The sequence below is a fragment of the Microtus pennsylvanicus genome, chromosome 4 (assembly GCF_037038515.1).
Source record: "Microtus pennsylvanicus isolate mMicPen1 chromosome 4, mMicPen1.hap1, whole genome shotgun sequence".
Classification (NCBI taxonomy): domain Eukaryota; kingdom Metazoa; phylum Chordata; class Mammalia; order Rodentia; family Cricetidae; genus Microtus; species Microtus pennsylvanicus.
The window spans coordinates 128,119,414-128,143,583 of NC_134582.1; the positions used below are offsets into that span (position 1 = coordinate 128,119,414).

The window sequence follows — 24,170 nt, forward strand, 5'->3', positions numbered from 1 at the left end:
CAGTACGACACAGGTAACTCCTTGGCCCTTCCTATTCTTGGTTTAGAGTCCAGCTTTCTTAGAACACTAACCCTGCCCTACCCATTCTGTACAGGAACGTTTATTGTTGCTGCCGCTGTCTTTTTGTTCCTGTAGGCTTGTGTCTGTTTGAACGTTATATTTGTAGGATTTGTAGTGGGAGAAGAATTACATGTATATACGGAACCTACTGTGTGTGTACTTAAGCACAGGAGATTGAAGCCAGGGACATAGGCATGCTAGGCAATCTACCACTGGTCCACATCCCTCGCTCTCTTTTTACTTTTCGTTTTGATTCGGGGTCCTCTGAAGTTGCCAAGGCTGGCCTTGGACAGCAATTGTTAGGTCACCCAGGCAGCCTCTTTCTCCCTCAGATTCCCCAGGAGCTGAGATTACAGACCTGTCCTGCCATGGCAGCCAGTCTGCCACCTTCACCCGCAGTCTCTTGGCTTCATCTGTGCTGAGACAGCTGTGTTCTGTGTACTCATCCTCAGTCACAGCGGTTCTCCCAGCTTAGGATAGAGAACAAGGCCACTGCTAATGAGGCGAATACAAAGAGACTGAAAACCCCTCTCTTCTCCAGGCTTTGAGAGCGCTCACTGGAGTGCTTCAACAATGCTGACCCTCTTGCAGAAAGTCAAACTTTTCTACATTCCATTGTTGTTGTTTTTCAGAATTTCAGAGTTTGAAAAGAAAGCAAATAACCGTTCTGAGATTGAGACCCAGACAGAGGGGAGCAGAGAAGAGGATGAAGAGGACAAAGACCCAGAAAGTGTGGGTATAACACTGCTATGAAACTATCACACCCCCATTGGTGATGTAGCTGTGAGTTCAAGCCTTATGTTGTGCTGTTTACTTTAGAAATGGAAACTTTCTGTTTGTTACTGGATATTTTCTATTTTTTTTTCATTTCCTAATCCTGGGTTTGAACTCCATGTCAATCACAGTAAGATGTATTCCAATCTGTACTGTATGAAACACGCATCTTCTTGACTGATGTTACCCCTTAAATCCTTAAGCCAACAAAGCCCACCACATGGAAAAGACATTTTGACTATGTTTTGATGAGATCATTTGTGGACAGGGCTCTAAAACTTTTAGAATTGGAAGAGCTTGCTTCTGTCTCAGCACTAGTAGGAACAAGGAAGTTGGCATGAAAAAAAATGTTCCTGAATATATATATTCAGCATTGTATGGTAACTCAGAGATATGCCTTTGAGCCTGAAGAGTCTAAAGCTTGGGAATAGTTTCCAAAGCTGGGAAGTTATGGTACTCACAGAAGTCATTAAGAGAGAAACAAAAGGATCCTTTTGTTCACTGTATTTGTCAATACGCATACGCATGACACATACACACTCACACACTCACACACATACATACACTGTTTGCTACTTCCTTCCCTTTTTCCCCGGGGGGTGGGTCAGGGAATGACAGCATCTTATTGTGCAGCCATAGCTAAGCTCTGATGAACTATGTAGCCCTGGAGAGGAACTCTTGATGCTCCTGACTCGGGTGTGGTAGGATTACAGATGTGCACCACCTTGTCTGACTCTGACAAGGCAATGGAGAACATTTCAAAGTCTGACACAATGGTGCACACCCTTATAATCCCAGTGCCTGGCAGGCTGAGGCAGGTGGATTTCAAGTTTGAGGGCAGCTTATGCTCCAGAGCAGGTTCCAGACCAGCGTGGCTACAAAAGGGAAACAAAGGAGGAAGGCGGTGGGGCAGAGGGCTGGGTGGAGAGGGAACACAGTGAACGTAGATGAAGAGAGTTCTTCTGCGGAACAGCACACCATTAACTGAAATGAACCAACAGTTATGGGAAAGTATTGATGCTTCTGAGCTGTCCTGAAACAATAGGCAGACTTCAGGAAAAGAGCTGTATAGCAGAAATAATAACAAAAACTAGAAGCAGAAGTAGGCAAGGCAGTAGGGTCCGAGTCTGTCCCCAGATAAATAAGATTGCACTTTGATATCTCTGTGACCTGTGATTCCTGAAGCATGATTAGGGTGGGGTTTAATAGTAAATCCATTATCACGCATGCTCAGACTGACAGTTGCTCTACCCGGAAGTAGAAGCATACCCAGAAGACTGCTCTTCCCACAAGGAACTTGAGGTTTTGTCCAAATTAAATCTATTTGGGGTATCAATCAGTGTTAGCTGGATGCTAGTGGTGTGGTCTGTTTCTCACACACGGTTCATGTCCGCTCTGATGTTTCTTATGTGAATGTCCGGCATTGTCTGTGATAGGTTGGAAGCGAAGTGGAAATACTGAATGTTCGAGTAACATCTCTGTTTAAGGAGCTTCAAGAGGCACACACGAAACTCAGTGAGGCTGAGCTAATGAAGAAGAGACTTCAAGAAAAGTAATAACTCAGTTCATTTTATTGCATGATTTATGAAGTGTGTTACTATATCAAAATGGTTTTGTTACTTTATTCCTGACTGAAGAAAAGCAGGGACCTATCTGAAATATGGTTCAGAAAAGAAAAAAGAGTTTTGAAGTTGGTGTATAAGCCTGAAGCCATTGTTGTCACCTGAGTCATGAGGACACAGGAGGGCTCGGGTTGTGCTGTGAAGAGCACTGGCCTATGTGACTATTGTACAGAGCTGTGGGTTGATAAGCAAGCAAAAGATGTCTGGAATGAACATAGAATCGGGTGGGGTCATTTAGAAAAGGCCCATCTGAGTCAATCGTTTGAGTCATTAAAACTGGCATAGTTAGTGATGATTCAGCCCTTTCTCGTTTTTCTTGATTTAAGGAACTATCTGACAGCTAAGCATTTAGCTGATGGATTGGAGTGCTTGCCTAGCATGGCCAAGGCCCTGTCTAACACCCAATACTGAGGTAGGCCTAGGAGTAGGAGAGCCGCCCCAGCCAGGAGTGGTGGCACAATACTTCAGTCTCAGCACTGGAGAGGCCGAGGCCGGAAGGTTGGTAGTTTGAGGCCAGCCTGAACTAAATAGTGTAAAACGGGGTGGGGGCTCGGTGAGCAGACACTTGCCACCAGACCTGACAACCTGAGTTCCTTAGTTCCATCCCCAGGACCCACAAGATGGAAGGACAGAACTGATTCCCCCAAATTGTCCTTTGATTTCCACTTGCACACCCCGACACATACACACAAAGCAGACAAGTAAATAAAAATGTTAAAGAGGTGTTAGCCAAAGCTAGCAAACCAAGTTGATGTCACACTGGTCAAGCAATTTAACCTCCCCGAACCTCAGTTTTGTCAAAGTTCATATGATATGCATATATTGTGATATTTAACGTATTGTGAGATGTTGAATTGCTTGGCATTAACACCCTGCACAGAGCTATCATTTATTTGGTTTTCCTATTATTCTGTTGAAGTTCTCTTTCTCATCTCTAAGAGAAGCTCAGGAGCTCTCCTTCCCTCTTACTGAATCCTTATCAGAAATCCAAGTCTTTGTGACAGACACACTTTTTAAACTCTGAAAGGCACCCAGGGGTTTCAGTACGAGCTGCTCCTAAGCAAGAAGCAAGGAAGAAGGAAACAGAACAAAAAGCAAGTAGGAAGCAAAGAACAAAGTATTTTATTTGCCTCCATGAATCCTGTAGCCCTAACACACTCTGTATTTTAAGTCCTTTGGGGATTTGCGCAGAAGCCACAGGAGTGGCAAAGCTTGGTTTCTCCTCATGAAATATTTGTCTTTTCAGGTGCCAGGCTCTGGAGAGGAAAAACTCGGCCACCCCATCAGAGCTGACGGAGAAGCAAGAGCTCGTGTATAACAACAAGAAGTTAGAGCTGCAGGTGGAGAGCATGCGCGCTGAAATCAAGATGGAGCAAGCCAAGACAGAGGATGAAAAGTCAGTGCTGGGCTGGGGGAAGCAGAGATTCCTCTGCTTGAGCTTTCAAGGCTGTTGGGGAAACAAGAGCAAGCGTTTCTGTGACATTTCTCTCATGATTCCATTTTTTAATGTCATGTTTTAATAGATCCAGGTTAGCCACTCTGCAGTCAACACACAACAAGCTTCTTCAGGAACATAATAATGCACTGAAAACAATTGAGGAGCTAACCAGAAAACAGGTATTTATAGAGAAAAAAGAGACTTCCATAGTCTGGTGGGCGGAACCCATTGAACATTTTATCTACAAAAATAAATAAGTAAATAAATGCATAACCCCTCAACTCAGTCTGTTTTCAGAAAGTGCTTTGCAGTTATCAGTTATGTCAAAATCATTGTAGCTTTTCTTGCTTGTGTATGGAGACAGAGCTGATGTTCACCAGGCAGGGCATGGCTTTTCCTGTTTCTCGGGGTCTGTTTGGAGGAGAGCTGAGAGCCTGGGCTCCTATGTGAATGGTGTGCAGGGAGACAGGTGGCTATGGCCATCTGCTGAATGAAATTATGCAAGGGCATCTTGCCTGCTGGCAGTGAACTTGGAATCCTGGATTTGCAGCATTTAATTTAAATTAATAACAATGCCCAGCATGATATAAAATTTACAGGCCATGAAGCCTGTGAATTAAGTCTTTCAATTTATATCCTTATAAAAAAAATGCTTGTTACCACTCCCTCCTCCCCTCTTTCATTCCTATAGTGGGGATTAAACCTACAGCTTCCTACAAGCTATATTCTACTATTGGGCTACTTCTCATCCTCCGCCCTTCACCTCTTACAGAGTCACAGAGTTACCTGAGCAGATCTTGAACTTGCAATCCTACTGCCTCAGTCTCCTGAGTAGCTAAGATTGCGTGCATCCATATTCATACTGGTGTGTACATGTAGACGCCAGAGTTGATGTTTGCTATTTTTTGAGACAGTTCACCTTAATTTTGAGTGTCTTTCTTATTGAGCCAGAAGCTCACCAATTGACTAGGCTGGCTGACCAGCAAGCCAGGGACCCTCCTGTCTCTGGATCCCAGCACTAAGGCTGCAGACAAGAGTCACCATCACTTCTGGCCGAGGCTCTGGACTCAGGACCTCAAGCACACAGCAGGCACTCTATGAACTGGATAATTGCCCAGCCCTTTCTATTTCATTAAAAAAAAAGAGCTAGGCATGGTGGGGCACACCTTTAATCCCAGTACTTGGGAGGCAGAGGCAGGTAGATCTCTGTAAGTTTGAGGCCAGCCTGATCTACAAGGCAAGTTTCAGGACAGCCAGGGCTGTTAACATGGAGAAACCCTCTCTCGAAACAAAAACAAAACAAAACAAAACAACAAAGAAAAGACTATTATAACCTAATAGCTTTTAAAAAGCATTTATTTATCTAGAGAATGAGTCTCTATATAGCTTTGACTAGCCTGGAATTCACTATGTAGACAAGGCTGGCCTTGAATTCAGAGTTCTGCCTATCCCTGCCTCCTGAGTGCTGGGATTAAAGGTGTGAGCCATAATGCCCAGCAAGGACCTAATCCCTTTTAAATATAAGGGTGTTTACAAAGTTAAAGTAATGCCGGGCGGTGGTGGCAGAGGCAGGTGGATCTCTGTGAGTCTGAGGCCAGCCTGGTCTACAAGAGCTAGTTCCAGGACAAGAACCAAAAAAAGCTACAGAGAAACCCTGTCTCGAAAATCAAAAAAAAAAACAAAAAAACAAAAAACAAAGTTAAAGTAACAAGATAAATAGCAGTATCCATGCCTGAGGAGCTCATCAGAGTAGGGCTTGTTGTTATTGTGTATTTGACAGTTATCTGATGTTTGATGTGTGCTAAAGATCTGAATTCATATACTGTGAACAATGCTACGTTCAGGGTCACCTTTTAAGAAATTGTTTTAAACGAGGAAGTGATTACTTACAAGTCACAAGTGACTACAACTTCCTGAATGAATTGTCACTGCTAGGTAACACTAGAGCTGACGGTTTTTAAGTGTAAACCTTTCTCTTTTCCTAAAGTAGGCTGTATCGTCTCAGAGCCATTTCTAGAAGGAAGTTTTTTTTTTTTCAGGCAGAAAAGGTGGACAAGATGCTGCTGCAAGAACTTCATGAAAAGCTGGAGCTGGCAGAGCGGGCTTTGGCATCCAAGCAGCTTCAGATGGACGAGATGAAACAGACCATTGCTAAGCAGGAGGAGGACCTGGAAACCATGGCTGTCCTCAGGACTCAGGTGAGACATGGTCTAGAACATGAGCTGATCAGAACACCCAGTTTTAGCTCCCAGAACCCATGTCAGGCAGCAGCTCAAACCCCTTGTAACTCCAGTGCAGAGAACACAACACCTTCTTCTGACTTCTATAGGTACTGCACACACGTGTGCATGCCTGCATGTGAACACATGAGCACACACACACACAAAAAAATTTTTTTTTTAAAAAAGAAAAGAAACCTTGGCACCAGGTGCAATGGTACATTCTGCAATCTTAGCACCCAGAAGGCAGGACATGTGGCACAAACCCATGACTACAAGTTTGAAGTGAACCTGGTCTGCATATGGAGCTCCAAGCCACCCAGGGCTACATAATGAGATATTGTCTCAAAATACAACAAGACAAAAGAATGCAAAAGAAGATTTAAAACTGCTGTTAAAACAATGTTCAGATCACTTTCATTCTCTATGAAATGGTTGTTCCATGTTATAATTTGAGAACAATGAAATCATTGCCATAATGTATCAGTTATCTACTTTGCTATATAGCAAATTATCCCCAGAGCATAGCAGCTCAAAAAGAAGCAAACATTTGTTGTCTCACGTACAGATTCTATAGGTGAAAATCCAGGAGCAGCCCAGCAAGGGAGGGATGTAGTAATAGGAGAGGCGGGGCTGCGTCCCCAACACCCCAGCCGCCTGCTCGGCTAGCTTATGCTCCGAAATAACAACACACAAACTGTATTCATTTAGACACTGCTTGGCCATTCTGCTCTAGCCCTTACTGGCTAATTCTGATATCCCGATCAACCCATCTCTAATAATCTGTGAGCACCGGTCTTACCGGGAAGATTCTAGGTAGGAGCCTCATCGTGCGTGTCTGCCCGGGAGCATGGCGTCTCTCCTGAGGCGTCTGCTCCCGAGAGGAGAGCTGTGGAATCTGACCTCACTTCCTCTTCCTCTCAGCGTTTTGTTCTGTTTACTCCTCCCACCTATCTTCTAACCAATGAAATGGGCCAACGCAGTTCCTTTATTAGCCAATGACTTTCCTCCATCAGAGGGAGGTGCTTTGGCTCAGTTTCTCATGAGGCTGCACTAAAAATGGACTTGGCAGGCCATTTCCAAGATGACAGTCACATGGCTGTCCAGGAGCCCTCCCTGTGTGGACCTCCCCAAAGGCCTGCTCATTGCATGACAGTTGACCTCAAAGCACATGATCCAGAAGAGAGCATGGCAGGAGCCACAGTGCCCTCATGAGCTGGTTTTAGAATCCACTAACCACCCTTCTGTGGCATCCTGAGTTACACAGGCTGACGTGTGGGAGGAGAGCACAGAAGAATTTCAGTACCAGGACATAAAGATCATGGAGCCACAGTGGAGGCTGGTGACCACAGGTGCAGAGAAAAGGGCTTAATTATGGAAAGTTCAGGGAAAATAAAACTTCTGTCTAGGTTCAAACACTGATGTAACTAAACAAATGTCTTTTTCAGTCTTGCCGTGTAGCCCAGGCGGGGCTAGAACTCAACATCCTCTTGCCTTGACCTCTGCAACACTGAGATCACAGGCTTGTGCTGCTGTGCTCAGCCAGGCTCTCCTAAGACTGGGGACTATTAAGTCCATTTGAAAAATGATGGCGAATTTGTATTTCCAGGACTTTTTAAAGTCAGGATTTTGCTGTATAGCCCAGGAGTTGTAACATAGACCTGAATAGACACATGATTCTCCTGCCTCCGTCTCCCAAGTGCTATTCTGAGGACTTTTGATGAGGTGAAATAAACAACCAACATAAGACCTCACATGTCTGGAATTCAACAAATACTATATATTTATTTATTTTAAATTTAGCTTAAGACTAACATTCTGGTAAACCATTTACTATGTCCTTTTCCTGAATACTATTTTACTGAATTAATGATGCATGCATTCCTTAAGTCATCTGTTTCAGTTCAGTTTGGTAGCTCCCAGGGTTTAAAGCACCCACATGCATACAACTTATATCTACTGTTTAATGGCATTGGAAAGCCATGGTTTAGTACAGCAGGTGGCAGCAGAAGGCTCTGTGTCATTCCCAAATCATGTCCACCCGTGCAGCACTGACCCTGACCTCAGACAGGGTCATCGCTGAATCCACGCTCATCTCCATGGTAACTTACTTACCTTTTCCTCTAACAGATGGAGGTGTACTGCTCAGATTTTCATGCTGAGAGAGCAGCGAGAGAGAAGATTCATGAAGAAAAGGAGCAGCTGGCCCTGCAGCTGGCGATTTTGCTGAAAGAGAACAATGACTTTGAGGATGGAGCCAGGTAAGATAGAGCAAGAGGAGACGTGGCAGACAGGTCAGCACTCACAGAGGTCCGCTGTAGAACCCATGTCCTCATTCGCATCAGAGAAGCTCTCCCTACACCTCATCTGTTCGTGTTTCACACAGTTCAGCTCAGAGCAAAGCTTACAGAAGCCTGTAGGAACCTGGCCAACTCCCTTGCTTTGAAATAAGCTATAAAAATAACATTCTGCATCCCAGTGTCTTACCCAGCCTTAAATTATCTGTTTAAAAAAAAATACTTACCAAATTCTGACCTTAACACCTTTTTCTTTTTGATTTTTTGAGACAGGGTCTCTCTGTTGTAGTTTTGGAGCCTGTCCTGAAACTCGCTCTGTAGACCAGGCTGGCCTCGAACTCACAGAGATCCACCTACCTCTGCCTTCCAAGTGCTGAGATTAAAGGCGTGCACCACCACCGCCCAACAAAAACTTATTTTTTCTTTTGTTTGTTTGTTTGTTTTGAGGCAGGTCATACCCTGTAACCCAGACTGGTCTAGAACTTGCTATGCACTATGTGCTGACCTCAGACTTGTCCTCCTGCCTCACTTTCTAGAGTGCTACTGAAGATCAGGCATACACCAAATGTCTGGCTTATTGAAAGAGGTTTTAAAATATGTTTACATAGAAAATAAAATAACATAAGTGGTATGTGTACCATTCTAAATGAACTGTTTATGTCATTTGCTTCAAGTATTTTTTAAAATTCTCTTTAAACAACTTTCATTACATTCATTTTTGTGTGGGCTATGGATGCTTGCCACAGTTTGTATATAGAGGGCAGAGGGCAGCTTGCAGGACGCAGTTCTCTTCTTCCTCCACGTGGGTCCCAGGAACTGGACTCAAGCTGTCAGCAGTGCCTCTGCCAGCTCAGCCGTCTCACCAACCCCAGGAACAAAGGGAGGTGTAGCCAGAGCTAAAGTCTCTCTTGTTTTCCCATCCTTCAGTGTACCACCCCTCCTTGCTTACTCTGTAAAACCAGGAATCTGGTGAGTAGCCACACCATCCGTATTATACTTTTACATACAAATATGCACACAAATTCCTGCATGCTATTTTTAGCCAAAGTTTTAAGATTTATTTATGTGTATAAGTGTTTTGCCTGCATATTTGTATGTGCCCCACACAGATGCCTTATGCTAGCAGAAGTCAGGAGAGGATATCCAACCCCCTGAGTTGTGAGCTGCTGTGTGGGTGCTCGGAACCACACCCAGGTCCTCTGATAAGAGTATAAGTGCTCCGAACTGCTCAGCCGTCTTTCCAGCTCGCAATATGGTGTTCTTTAAGGAAGACAATATTGATTCTGTCTGTGTTTAAGTTACAAAATGATCTTTATAGCTGTTGTTCTGCAATTTTATTTATATCATGTGATTGTGAACTTTTGATGAAGATTTAAATCTTTTTTCTTTTTATTTTTTATTTATTTATTTTTTTTTTTTAGAAAATGTGGGTTTTTGTTTGTTTTGGTTTTTCAAGACAGGATTTCTCTGTATATCCCTGGCTGTCCTGGAACTTGTTCTCTAGATGAGGCTGGTCTTGAACTCACAGAGATCTGCCTGCCTCTGCCCCTCCTGCCCCCACTGCTGGGATTAAAGTTGTGCACCACCGCTGCCCTGTGAGGGTTTTGGGGGGGTTGTTTGTTTTTTTTCTCTTAGCATGTGAAATGATTTCTTATATTTAATTGCCATGTAATATTTTGATCCAGAAGCATGCCGCTTTTCTCTCATTCACTTTGCTATCAATAAAGAGTTAAGCTATTTCCTGATTTTACAAAGGCCTGCTTAGTGTTTTTATCATATTCTGTCCTGGTATTAGTAGCAGTTAAGAATCAAGTTAGAGGGGCTGGAGAGATGGTTCAGTGATTAAGAGCACTGACTGCTCTTCCAGAGGACCCAGGTTCAATTCTCAGCACCCACATGGCAGCTCACAACTGCCTGTAGCCTCAGTTTCAGGGGACCCAAAACCCTCACAAGGACATACATGCAGGCAAAATATCAATGGTCATAAAATAAAAATATTAAAAAAAAAGTATCAAGTTAGAGCCAGGTAGTGATGGCACCAACCTAGAGTTAGGCAGATGTCTGAGTTCCAAGACAGCCGGGGCTATAGTGACAGGATAAAACCTGTCTCGAAAATAAATAAATAAATAAATAAATGAGAGAGAGAGAGAGAGAGAGAGAGAGAGAGAGAGAGAGAGAGAGAATATCAGCTTAGTCCTAGTTCAGGGTGGATAGCACTGGTGGATAACCCAGGGCTTGTGTATGCTAGGCAAGCTCTCTGCCACTAAAGTCACCCTCAAGTCGACTCTGGTTCTTATGAACGTCAGCTTTGTTTTCTGACTCCTTTCCCACCCTCACAATTCTATTGGCTGTTAATGGTGTCCTGTTGCAAGGTTCCAGTGCATCACGAGTAGTGTCGCTTTTCCCCAGTAGGCAGTCCTTGATGGAAATGCAGAGCCGGCATGGGGCAAGAACCAGCGACTCTGACCAGCAAGCCTACCTGCTTCAAAGAGGTGAGTCACCATGAGCTAGGTTTTCAAGGGAAAACCCCATTACATTGTATAGAATGGATCCCGAATCAAACTAATCAAAATACAGCAGCTCTTATTTCCCCAGAATTCCAGGCTCCAATACCCTCTCATTCCAGCCCAGCCTCTTCACTGCAGTGCACTAGTGCAGTGTCACTGATCTGCGTCACCTGCAGTGCACTAGTGCAGTGTCACTGATCTGCGTCACCTGCAGTGCACTAGTGCAGTGTCACTGATCTGCGTCACCTGCAGTGCACTAGTGCAGTCACTGATCTGCGTCACCTGCAGTGCACTAGTGCAGTGTCACTGATCTGCGTCACCTGCAGTGCACTAGTGCAGTAACTGATCTGCGTCACCCTCTTCACCTGCAGTGCACTAGTGCAGTGTCACTGATCTGCATCACCTGCAGTGCCCTAGTGCAGTGTCACTGATCTGCATCACCTGCAGTGCACAAGTGCAGTCACTGATCTGCGTCACCTGCAGTGCACTAGTGCAGTGTCACTGATCTGCGTCACCTGCAGTGCACTAGTGCAGTGTCACTGATCTGCATCACCTGCAGTGCACTAGTGCAGTGTCACTGATCTGCATCACCTGCAGTGCACAAGTGCAGTCACTGATCTGCGTCACCTGCAGTGCACTAGTGCAGTGTCACTGATCTGCGTCACCTGCAGTGCACTAGTGCAGTGTCACTGATCTGCGTCACCTGCAGTGCACTAGTGCAGTGTCACTGATCTGCGTCACCTGCAGTGCACTAGTGCAGTAACTGATCTGCGTCACCCTCTTCACCTGCAGTGCACTAGTGCAGTGTCACTGATCTGCATCACCTGCACTGCCCTAGTGCAGTGTCACTGATCTGCATCACCTGCAGTGCACTAGTGCAGTCACTGATCTGCGTTACCTGCAGTGCACTAGTGCAGTGTCACTGATCTGCATCACCTGCAGTGCCCTAGTGCAGTGTCACTGATCTGCATCACCTGCAGTGCACAAGTGCAGTCACTGATCTGCGTCACCTGCAGTGCACTAGTGCAGTGTCACTGATCTGCGTCACCTGCAGTGCCCTAGTGCAGTGTCACTGATCTGCGTCACCTGCAGTGCCCTAGTGCAGTGTCACTGATCTGCGTCACCTGCAGTGCCCTAGTGCAGTGTCACTGATCTGCGTCACCTGCAGTGCACTAGTGCAGTGTCACTGATCTGCGTCACCTGCAGTGCACTAGTGCAGTGTCACTGATCTGCGTCACCTGCAGTGCACTAGTGCAGTGTCACTGATCTGCATCACCTGCAGTGCCCTAGTGCAGTGTCACTGATCTGCATCACCTGCAGTGCACTAGTGCAGTGTCACTGATCTGCGTCACCTGCAGTGCACTAGTGCAGTGTCACTGATCTGCATCACCTGCAGTGCACTAGTGCAGTCACTGATCTGCGTCACCTGCAGTGCACTAGTGCAGTGTCACTGATCTGCGTCACCTGCAGTGCACTAGTGCAGTGTCACTGATCTGCGTCACCTGCAGTGCCCTAGTGCAGTGTCACTGATCTGCTTCACCTGCAGTGCACTAGTGCAGTGTCACTGATCTGCGTCACCTGCAGTGCCCTAGTGCAGTGTCACTGATCTGCATCATCAGCAGTGCACTAGTGCAGTCACTGATCTGCGTCACCTGCAGTGCACTAGTGCAGTGTCACTGATCTGCGTCACCTGCAGTGCACTAGTGCAGTGTCACTGATCTGCGTCACCTGCAGTGCACTAGTGCAGTCACTGATCTGCGTCACCTGCAGTGCACTAGTGCAGTGTCACTGATCTGCGTCACCTGCAGTGCACTAGTGCAGTGTCACTGATCTGCGTCACCTGCAGTGCACTAGTGCAGTGTCACTGATCTGCGTCACCTGCAGTGCACTAGTGCAGTGTCACTGATCTGCGTCACCAGCAGTGCCCTAGTGCAGTGTCACTGATCTGCGTCACCTGCAGTGCACTAGTGCAGTGTCACTGATCTGCGTCACCTGCAGTGCCCTAGTGCAGTGTCACTGATCTGCGTCACCTGCAGTGCACTAGTGCAGTGTCACTGATCTGCGTCACCGTCTTCACTCGTTCCGAGCCTCTCTGTGCATTTACTTAGAGCTTGAACCCAGATGCTCTTGGAATGCTACACAAGGCAAGGTCAAAATGCACGGTGCTAGATTTACTATGCAGGTAACAATGTTCTGTCGTTTATAGTAAATTATCAAAAGGGAAGTGTTATCCTTAATTCTACATAGGAAAAAAATAAATTCAAAGACAGCATAACTAGGGAAAAAAGTTAATGGCAATGCTCCACCAATAAGATGTCATCTTAAATGTCACAGACATAAAAATGATTAAGCACTAAGCCATCCCAAGTACCTTTCACACTCTGTCCAGCTTTTGTTGCTGTTGCTGTGATAACATATCCCCGACAAGAAGCTACTTAGGTGAGGGTTTATTTCAACTCACTTTCCAGGTAGGCTATCACCAACCATTGCAGGGAAGTGAGGCCACAGGAACTTGAAGCAGTCACACTGCAACCACAGTCAGGAACAGAGAAGAGTTGAAGCACGCATGCCTAGAACTGTGCTAGCTCTCCCGTGCTTACCTAACTCAGGACCCAAACCCCATGGTGGTGCTCCACAGGGTGGGTTTCCCAGCTAATCAACGGACTCAGGACACGCCCACAGACACGCCCGCGGGCCGCTGATCTAGACAGTCCCTCGCTCTTCCCACGTGGCTCTTGATTATGGCAGGATGACAGTGAAAACTAGCCATCACACACAACCGACCACGTGGTACAGCCGTGTCTTCAGCAGCAGCAAAACATTAGCACATTAGCATACATAGCAACCCGGACGGTGAGTCTGGGGCGATCTCTCCAGACGTCATTCGTGTTTCCTCTCTGTCTGTCCCTCCCTCCTTCCCCATGCCCTCAACAAAGCCTGTTGATAGGAAAATAAGTTAAAAATAAGTTTAGTATCCAAGTGTTGTGATTTATGCCTGAAATCCTAGTTCTCGGGAGACAGAGACAGGAAGATTGAGAACTTCAGGCCAGCGTGGGCTATTCTTTCTCAAAAAAAAACCAAAATAAAACTAAGATCAATAAACATATATGAAAGGATCACAGTGAAGCCCAGTGTTCTGAATAATTAATATGAATTGATAAAGGAGCTAGAGAGAAGGCTCAGCAGCTAAAAATACTTGTTGGTCTTTCAGAGGACCCAAGTTCAGTTCCCAGCACCCACTTCAGGCCATCAAAACTGCCTGTTACTACAGCGTTAGGCGGTCTGACTCCCTCTTCTAGTCTCTGCAAGCACCTGAACACACACAGCACACATACAAACACACATGAAAAAAATAACAGAATGAGTACTTTACATATCTGTGTATATAGTAATTAAAAATAAAAATCCTAAATCACAAAATAAATCCAAACAATAAACATATGCATCCATGGAGCAGGCACAGAGAGATAATAGCACACAGCCTGATTAAATGTTAGTCTCTGGCACTTTCAGCATCGGGAAGAAAGGCTCACCTTCTCAAAAAGTTAGGTTGGAGTGTGGCAAAGAAAGACACTAGAAGTCAACCTGTGGCCTCCACACATGTACGCACAGGTTAGCATTCCCACACATGCATGTACGCACAGGTTAGCATTCCCACACACACATGTACGCACAGGTTAGCTTTCCCACACACATGTGCGTACAAACATCTATACCCCCCACACACAACCTACAGTGATAATGAGTTAGCTTAACATGCCTGAGGCCCTAGTTTGACCCTCAGTATTGCAAATAAAACAATAAAATAAATAATAAAATAGTCAATAAAATAAATCAATAAAAGTGTTCTAAATTTGCTTACCACAAGCCATCTAATAACCTTTTATATCATAAATTCAAGTAATGTGCTTTGAAGCAGCCATATATTAAAGGTCATTTTCTTTGTCCTACTCCAAAAATGATGCTTTGTGTGCTGAACCAATTACTAGTCTAGACTCTAAAGAGCCAAAAATGTGGTCCATAGAAGTCGGGTCAGAGAAATACCCTGGAAGCAGAAACGCTTTTCAACATTAACGGCAAATTTTTTGATCCATGATCTACTTAGAGTTGGGATATATTTCGAATACGTTTTGTGAAGAACATCATGGCAGTGAGAACATGTGGAGAGGTGGTGGACAGGAAGTAGAGACAGGAGGGCAAGGGCAGGGTACCTGAGAGCCCCAACACCACACAGCGACCTACTTCCTTCAGATAAGCTGCACCTTCTAAAGGTCCCACAGCTTTCCCACCTGCCAGAGTGCTGCCATCCGAGGACCAGTACAAGAGCCTCTGGAGAGGTGCTTCATCCCCATACCAGGCCTTGCTGAGAGCCAGGGGCCCTCCTCTCAAACCTGCTGAACCTCTGTGCCTGAGGCTGTGCCTACTGCGTTCCACCTGGCTTCCCCACCTCACTGATATCCCAGCAGAGAGTGGTACTTTCGCACATCCTGGAGGGTTCACCATCTACTGAATAAAGAAGACTGTTGTCTGCTTCTGAGAATAGGCATGTCCTTCCAAGAAACTTTCTTTTCTTTCTAGTCTCATCCATCTCTTACTTTTTTTTTAAAGATTTATTTATTTATTATGTATATAACATTCCTTCCATGTATGCCTGCATGCCAGAAGAGGGCACCAGATTTCATCATAGATGGCTATAAGCCACCATGTGGTTGCTGGAAATTGAACTCAGGACCTCTGGAAGAACAGCCAGTGCTCTTAACCACAGAGCCATCTCTCCAGCCCCCCATCTCTTACTCTTGTGGATTTAATTCTTAATAGAATGTGTCTTGACCTGTACCTAGAACTGAAACTATGTTTTCACAGACCTTGAACTTGAGATCCAGTTTAAATAAGTTACTATTTCTAGAATTCTCTGTATTTGTAGTCATAATTTCCTCTGATGTACAAATTATACATCTGTATCCAACAGATACTCACATTAACCGTCTGTTACTAAATTCAGCCCACAGTGGTCTTAGATGGAACTGATGGCACATGTCGCTTCTTGTTTATTCCCAGGAGCCGAGGACATGAGCTGGAGACAGCAGCAGCCACGGAGTCTTCCGATTCACTCGTGCCCCAAATGTGGAGAAGTTCTGCCGGACATGGACACGCTACAGATCCATGTCATGGACTGCATCATTTGACTGTTGTTTCAGCTCCCCAAAACTGTTGGTAAATGCCACATTTTCTCCTCCAAGACTTGGACTTCTGTCTTATTTGTTGTCACACAAATCTTTTTGCCACATTATCCTTATTTCAGGAGAAAAAAAATGTACCCATCTTAAGGAGAGCATCTTCTGGACTGACAGGAATCTAGTAGTAGATTCTAGTACCACCCTTCCAGTAGGAGATCGGTGTTTTTGTGTTTACTCCTAAGACTTACTGAGAGCAGTCAGGCAGAATGCCGTGTGTTTCGAAGGACATATGTTCAGAATCTTTATGTGGCAGGAAGATGAAATGACAAGGAAACGTGTCTGGAGTGTTTTTCTAGGCAAGTCTTCACCTGCAGGTGCTTTGTTGTTTTATGTGTAATTATTTGGCTCTCTGCCTGAGCACTGAGCTTTCTGTGGCTATCGGGCCAGATGAGGGCTGGGAATGTGGCTCAGGAGTGGAGTGCTTTCCTACAGCTGGACAGTGTGAGGATACTGTCAGTCTTTTTTGTGCTGGAGGTATATGGGCTAGCACAGCACACAGTATAATTTTAAACAGAACAGCTATTTCCTTCCCAGATGAAGTAGAAGCTTACAAACATCAGTTATTATAAAATAAAATTTCACTATAAGTCTGTCCCATGGCTCATATATGGCCAGTGACATTGTAGTATGTTTGTTCTGTATTAAGCTCATTTAACTTAATATAATCTCAACACTGAGATGCTTTATTCATGTAAACAGGAGCAGGTCCTTTCATAGAGGGCCAGTACATGTTCAGACGAGATCCCTGCTATCATAGAGAGCCAGCATATGTTCAGACGAGATCCCTGCTATCATAGAGAGCCAGTACATGTTCAGATGAGATCCCTGCTATCATAGAGGGCCAGTACATGTTCAGACGAGATCCCTGCTATCATAGAGAGCCAGCACATGTTCAGACGAGATCCCTGCTATCATAGAGAGTCAGTACATGTTCAGACAAGATCCCTGCTATCATAGAGGGCCAGTACATGTTCAGACGAGATCCCTGCTATCATAGAGGGCCAGTACATGTTCAGACAAGATCCCTGCTATCATAGAGGGCCAGCACATGTTCAGATGAGATCCCTGCTATCATAAAGGGCCAGTACATGTTCAGACAAGATCCCTGCTATCATAGAGGGCCAGTACATGTTCAGACAAGATCCCTGCTATCATAGAGGGCCAGCACATGTTCAGATGAGATCCCTGCTATCATAAAGGGCCAGTACATGTTCAGACGAGATCCCTGCTATCATAGAGGGCCAGTACATGTTCAGACAAGATCCCTGCTATCATAGAGGGCCAGCACATGTTCAGATGAGATCCCTGCTATCATAGAGGGCCAGTACATGTTCAGACAAGATCCCTGCTATCATAGAGGGCCAGTACATGTTCAGACAAGATCCCTGCTATCATAGAGGGCCAGTACATGTTCAGACGAGATCCCTGCTATCATAGAGGGCCAGCACATGTTCAGATGAGATCCCTGCTAAGCTGGTGAACAGAGTCAGGCATGTGGTGCAGAGCACACCTGCAATTCCAGCACATGAGAAACTGAGACTGGAGATCCCCAGCTCATGTGCAGCCAGAACTACACAAAATAAACAGGGATTCACCATGCTTTCTGTCTAAAAGGCTAGCAAGAGCTAAACTAGTAACAAAAGTGAACAGTATCAACTCCTAAAACATTTAAGAGAAAATGAGAAGGTCTGCTTTGTTGCTGTTCACCATAAGACCACTGGTTAAATACACATGTGTGTGTATTTAAATAGAATCAAAGCAGTTGATTCATTGCAAGGGAACTTACTGTCCAAGTTACAGTTATCTCCATGGCTGTACTCCAGACAATACAACACTATACTGGTTCAGCAGTAGGTAGGTTTGATTCCCCCGCTTGCACCCTAAGGAACAATGTTTGTTAATGACATTTCTAAAATGACTATGACATTTTTTCTCTTCTTATATTTTCTGGTACAAATTTCTTTCCTATTTTATACTGGATAAAGTAGATTTCTATAGTATCCCAGACAGAGGAGGAAATCTTTCTCAATGAAGTTACTGGGAAAATCCTTTCATTTTGTTCAAGTATCGTTATCTGATAAATCCAAACTGTGAAATGAGAACTCAATGGTCTTAATAAGACTATGGCCATTACATTTGTTTGATCATGAAGATTACAAATGAGGGCAAGTTCAAATTAAGACAATTAGAGAGCTGTCTGTATACCATCTTCATAGCAGCATTTTCTGCAGTTGCTAGAATACAGCGCAACCTAGGTGCCATTCACCTAGACAAAGAAAATACGATATACATATATACTGAAGTAGCAGTCAGCCTTTAAGAAGAAGGAACTCTTATAACTTTAAGAGATAAGCCTGGAAGACATCATGTCACGTGAAATAAGCCAGTCATAAATACCACATGACCTCACTTGTATGTGAACTCTGAAAAATGAACTCATAGATGCTGAGAGCTGAGTGGTGGCCAGCGGCACATGAGGGAAGGTGTGGGAAGGGAAAGCAGAGGCTGATCTAACGGCACAACATCTCAGGAGGGATGAGCCAGAGTGATCTCTGTACAGAATAGTGACTGCAGTAATTTGTATATTAAGACTGTGTGGTTTTAAGGGAATTGCCGGTTTAGTAAACAACTTGTAAATGCTGCGTGTGTGATATCTGATTTATTTAATCTACTGTGCGTTCTAAGACCTTGTTCCATGTTACCAGTTAGGAGCTTTGTACATGTTACTTTCTTTCTTTTCTTGTTTTTTTTTTTTTTTCTTGAGACCAGCTCTCACCATGTAGCCCTGGCTGTCCTGGAACTCACTATGTAGACCAGACTGGCTTCAAACTCACAGAGAGTCACTTGCCTCCTTCCTGGGTGCTGGAATTAAAGCACCATGCCTGGCTTATGCATGGTATCTTTATGCCTGAAGAGTTATTCACATGTGTTAATAGCATGACTATCTGCATGTGTTAATCAGACTTTCATGGCTGTGACAAAATATCCGACAGAAAACTGAAAAGGAAGAAAGTTTTCTTTTGGCTCGATGTTCCAGAGGTTTTGGCATTTCCTGCAAGGGAAGGTGTGGTGGAACTGGGCAGCTCACGCCATGGGAGGCCAGGGAGCAGAGAGAGATGCCTGATCCCACTGGGCTCCTCACAGGCAGGGTAGTGCTGCTTATGTTGAGTGCCAGTCTATCCCTCTCTGGAAACTCAGGGGAAAGCTGCTAATCTCCACAGTACTTAGCAATCCAGTCAAGCTGGTAGTCAAAATTACTGACTCTCTCATATTACTCTCCTAGCAAATCCCCCCAGCTGCCAGGCTTGCACGACAAGCACATTACCCACTTAGCCATCTCCCCAGCCACATATCCTTATTAACATTTACTGTTTTCTTGCTTTCTTCTTTCTTTTTTCTGATATGGCCATCTTAACAGATGAGATAATATATCACTGTCATTTGGCTTTGTGTTTATCCAGTGATCAGTTATTTTAAGCCTTTCTTGTACCTGTCGGCCACTTGTAAGTCTTCAGAGACATGTCTCCTCCAGTCCTTTGCCCATTTTTAAATTGCATTATTTGGTTTTCTTCCATTTCTGGTTGTTGGTATTTTGGACATTAACCACTTTGCATACAACACACACAGTTTGATTTCCTGTCATTCTGTAGTTGAAGCTTTCAACTTGACTTATTATTCCTTTGGCCAAACAGACTTCTTTTATTCTGATCTAGTTGAGTTCTACTTATCTTCATTTTTTTTCTTCTGTTTCTAATAAATGACTACTAGTGAGTGACTGTTGAGAACAGACAAAACAGAACATCTGTATTACGCCATCCAAGGCCAGGGAATATCACAAGGGGAAGCCAGAAGATGGGGAAGGATGCTACAATATTCTGGACATTGCCTGAACTCACAGCAAGTGTGGATACCTGCACAATACCTACACAAGATGGGACTCCCGTCAGCATGCCTTCATGCATGAGGAAAACGCTCACAGTGTCCTACCCATCCTTGAAGAGCTATTGACAGTCAATGGGTTGCCAGAGGAAGGGAAGTCATTTTCCTTAGAAGTGTAATCACTGCTAAGTTCCCAAACATTAGTAAATAACTCCCCTCTGTGCTCATGTAAGCAACCCTGACGAAACACAGTGCTTGCAATAGGACATGCCTATAGCAGGAGGGTTGTCAGAAAGTAGTGCAGCAGGAAATGGTGGGAGTAAGAGAACGTCATGGAGGATAATCTGATCAAAAACATCGTATTTTTGTATGAAAGTTTCAAAAATGTATACATATAAAAATTTCAAGATGTTCTAACTTAATCTATAAGTTCAATGTAATTCCGGTCAGAATCCTAGAAGGCTATTTGGTGATATCAACAAAGTGACATCTAAATTTTAAATGGGAAGGTGGTAGTATAAAAAAACCTGAAATAGCCAAAACAGTATCGAATAATGAAATCAAAGACTTTGTTAAGTTGTTGGTTGTTGCTACAGTTTTGCTATTGTTTGCAGTTGTGTTCATTATTTATTTTGGGACATTAACCACCTTGTGTGTGTGCGCACGCGCACACACACATACACACATATGTATACATACACAAATAATGGTTTTTCTAACAACCTGAATACATTGAAAACTACAATCAAGACTAGAGCGTTGACAGTGAAACAAACAGTACAGGAGGGCGTACCTAGAAAGAAGCAAACGAGTGCGATCAACTAATACGTGAGGATGAGGGCAGAGGAAGGGTGTCCCACCAACTCTTACCTACCCAACCTGGCTGCTCTGATCATTGGTTCCTCTTCCTCCCAGTTTCTTGCCTCCTGCGCCAGAGGCTCCTGGAACTCCCTCTGTAGACCAGGCTGGCAGCAAACTTTTTTGTTTTGGAACTTCTTTTTTTTTAATATTTATTTATTATGTATACAATATTCTGTCTGTGTGTATGCCTGAAGGCCAGAAGAGGGCACCAGACCTCTTTACAGATGGTTGTGAGCCACCATGTGGCTGCTGGGAATTGAACTCAGGACCTTTGGAAGAGCAGGCAATGCTCTTAACCACTGAGCCATCTCTCCAGCCCCCCCCCCTTTTTTTTTTTTAGCAAACTCTTAATCTTAGAGAAATCTGGACTAGCTTCCAAAACGTGTATGAACAACTGAGAAGCATGCAAACTCTTGAGAGTATATATTTTCCTAGAAAGAAGAAAAACTAGTTTTATTATTTTCTCAAAGAGGTCTGTGAGCACCCCCAGCACCGCCCACCCCCAAAATTAAGAATCACTACATGGTACATCCCTGTTTGTAATACCACCACTTGGGAGGCTGAGGCAGGAGGACTACCAGGAGTTCAAAGCCAGCTTGGGCTATACAACAAGACACTATCTTTAAAAAAGAAAAACCAAAAACAACCCTGCAATATTTTAAAGCTAGTGTGTGGGCCCTAGTTTTTCTTCTAAGAGAGTGAAGCCTGTCTTGAGTTCCTCAGTTAAAGAGAAGCAAGCTGCTCCTGGTCCTCTCTTCCTTCTCTTTCTTAGTGTTGTGCTTTAGCTATGAAGTGTCCTCCCCTGTAACAGGAGGAGAGGGCCTGCTTTTTGTCCCAGCCGCCCAGCTAGCTTACACCCGAAATAATCACACACACACAAAAAAAACTGTATTCATTTAAATACTGCCTGGCCCATTAGTTCTAGCCTCTTATTGGCTAACTCTCACATATTAGTTTAACCCATCTCCATTAACGTGTATCGCACTTGACTGTGGCTTACTGGCATGAGTCTAACCACCGTCCATCTCGGACAGGAGAACCTTGACATCTCGACTCTGCCCTTCTTCCTCCCAGCATTTCGTTCTGTCTACTCCGCCTACCTAAGTGTTGCCCTATCAAAAGGCCAAGGCAATTTCTTTATTCAACCAATGAAAGCAACACACAGACAGAAAAACCTCCTACACCACTCCCCAAATGATTCCTGTCCTGAAGTCCTGGCCCCTAGGAGAATCAATGTTCAGAAGAGGATCTTTGAGAAAATGAGGATTCATTCACTGATGGATTCCAGGTTTGAATAGACTAGTGAGATGTGGTGGAATTTTGGAAGGGAAGGCCTAGCTGGAGAAAGCAGATCCCTGAAGGCAGGAATGATAAACTTTGTTCTTGGCCTTCCCGTTATTCATGGCTGCCATGAGGGGAGCAGCTCTGCTCAGCCACACCACACCCTCCCGCCATGCTCTGCCTCATTAACCATACCCTTGTGCCCTACCAAAGTCTGTAAACAACAATCAGAGTCACTCCTGCCTTATGCTGTCTCGGGTATTTTGTCACAGAAGTGACTGACATACTCATATGCCAGTCTGAAGCCCAAATGCTCCACATCATCTCCCTTAGACATGTGCTTCCCATATTCCCCACTGAAGAGCAGACCTCGAGACACCCAGCTAACCAGCCCTCTTCTGTCTACCTTTCCTCTCCCTCCTTTCCCTCTTCCTGATATCCCAGATAAATGGATTCTGAATCTTTTTTTTTTCAAAATCACTTCCTCCTCTTTCCTCAAAATTGCCACCAAACCAATTTCAATACAGATTGCTTGGTTCTCCGCATTCATTTGTGCTTGAGTGCTTGGATTGACTGATAGCTTCCTGTTCCTCAGAGTGCATAGGAAGCAAAGGTTACCTGGACCGTTCAGGGGAAGAAAGGAACTTCAGAGTGACACAAGAATTAGTCTATCTAGACGGGCTGTGGTGGGCCACACCTTTACTCCCAGCACTTGGGAGGCAGAGACACATAGATATTATCTAAATTCAAAGGTTGCCTGGTATACAAAGTGAGTTTACAGGACAGAGCTGGATGGTGGTGGCGGTGCACGCCTTTAATCCCAGTGCTGGGGAGGCAGAGACAGGCAGATCTCTGTGAGTTTGAACCCAGCCTGGTCTACAGAACAAGTTCTAGGTGGGCTCCAAAGCTACAGAGAAATCGTGTCTCAAAAAAAAAAAAAACCCACACGCTCATACACACACAAAAAGCAAGTGAGGCACGGTGACACAGGCCTTTAATCCCAGCACATGGAAGGCAGAGACGTGTGGATCTCTGTAACCTCAAGGCTGATCTGCAGAGAAAGTTCCAGGCCAGAGCTACAAGGAGAGACCCTGTCTAGAGCAACAACAAAATTGTACATGGAAGTCTTTGTTATTATGGAAGCTAAATATTCTGCATTTGGAAACTGGTTTGGGTTTTTTGTTTGTTTGTTTCTGGTTTTTGTTTTTTCAAGACAGGGTTTCTCTGTAGACGTTGGAACCTGTCCTGGAACTAGCTCAGGCTGGTAGATCAGGCTGGCCTCGAACTCACAAACATCTGCCTACTCTGCCTTGTGAGTGCTGAGATTAAAGGTGTGCACCACCATTGCCCAGCTTGGAAACTGCTTTTAGTACTAAGTATAAACACTGTTTAGGATGTAAATACATGAAGTTTGAATTTTACTAAAGAATCATCTAATAAATTATTCTCAACTCTGACCTAAATTCTAGTTTCCCAACTCTGCACTATCCTAAGAATATTGGTTTCTGAGCCCAAAAATAGCATCTAGCCTTCCCTCATTTTACAGATGATGAAACAAAATCTGAAGAGATGTTAGTTCCTGTATGTCAGACAGTGAAAAGTAGAAACTTGGCTCTCTCTCTGTATTTAAATCTTAATATGGACACAAAAATCAGCAAAACTGGTTCAGACTTCGATACGTTCACTTACACCAGGGAGACCTGTGAGGGCAGCAGTGAACGTCGTTTGATAGTCGTCTAGGCTTGTGTTTTTAGTACTTGAGAAACTCCATTTAACTGAGAGGGGTAAACGCTGGAGTTCGGACGCGCTAGGGGACTTAGTTACAGGAACCGGCGGATTCACTAACCGGAAGTTCTTTGCCCATAACAAAGATGGCGCCGAGGGACCTACACCAAATCAGCTTTCTCTACTGAGAGGCGGTGTTTACCCCGCCCAGAATCAGTGGCAGCGCACAGTTCCGAGGTAGCCAATCAGAGGCGTCCTCGCTAGGCGAGC

General features: G+C 44.5%; 1 protein-coding gene across 6 annotated transcripts in view; it reads left to right on the plus strand.

The window, feature by feature from the left end:
• The window catches only part of Optn (optineurin), a 44,456-nt gene extending 25,662 nt beyond the window's left edge, over positions 1-18,794 (plus strand). For 3 of the 6 annotated variants that reach the window (XM_075970447.1, XM_075970446.1, XM_075970443.1), the window contains 8 exons: positions 693-792; positions 2,271-2,386; positions 3,703-3,852; positions 3,980-4,073; positions 5,934-6,092; positions 8,244-8,374; positions 10,820-10,902; positions 15,976-18,794. In XM_075970447.1, coding sequence (XP_075826562.1) covers positions 693-792; positions 2,271-2,386; positions 3,703-3,852; positions 3,980-4,073; positions 5,934-6,092; positions 8,244-8,374; positions 10,820-10,902; positions 15,976-16,103 — 961 coding nt within the window. In that variant the 3' untranslated portion in view covers positions 16,104-18,794. The remainder of the gene's footprint in view (positions 1-692; positions 793-2,270; positions 2,387-3,702; positions 3,853-3,979; positions 4,074-5,933; positions 6,093-8,243; positions 8,375-10,819; positions 10,903-15,975) is intronic. The other 3 variants (XR_012910412.1, XR_012910413.1, XM_075970444.1) reach the window with 2 other exon arrangements.
• Positions 18,795-24,170: the final 5,376 nt, after the last annotated feature.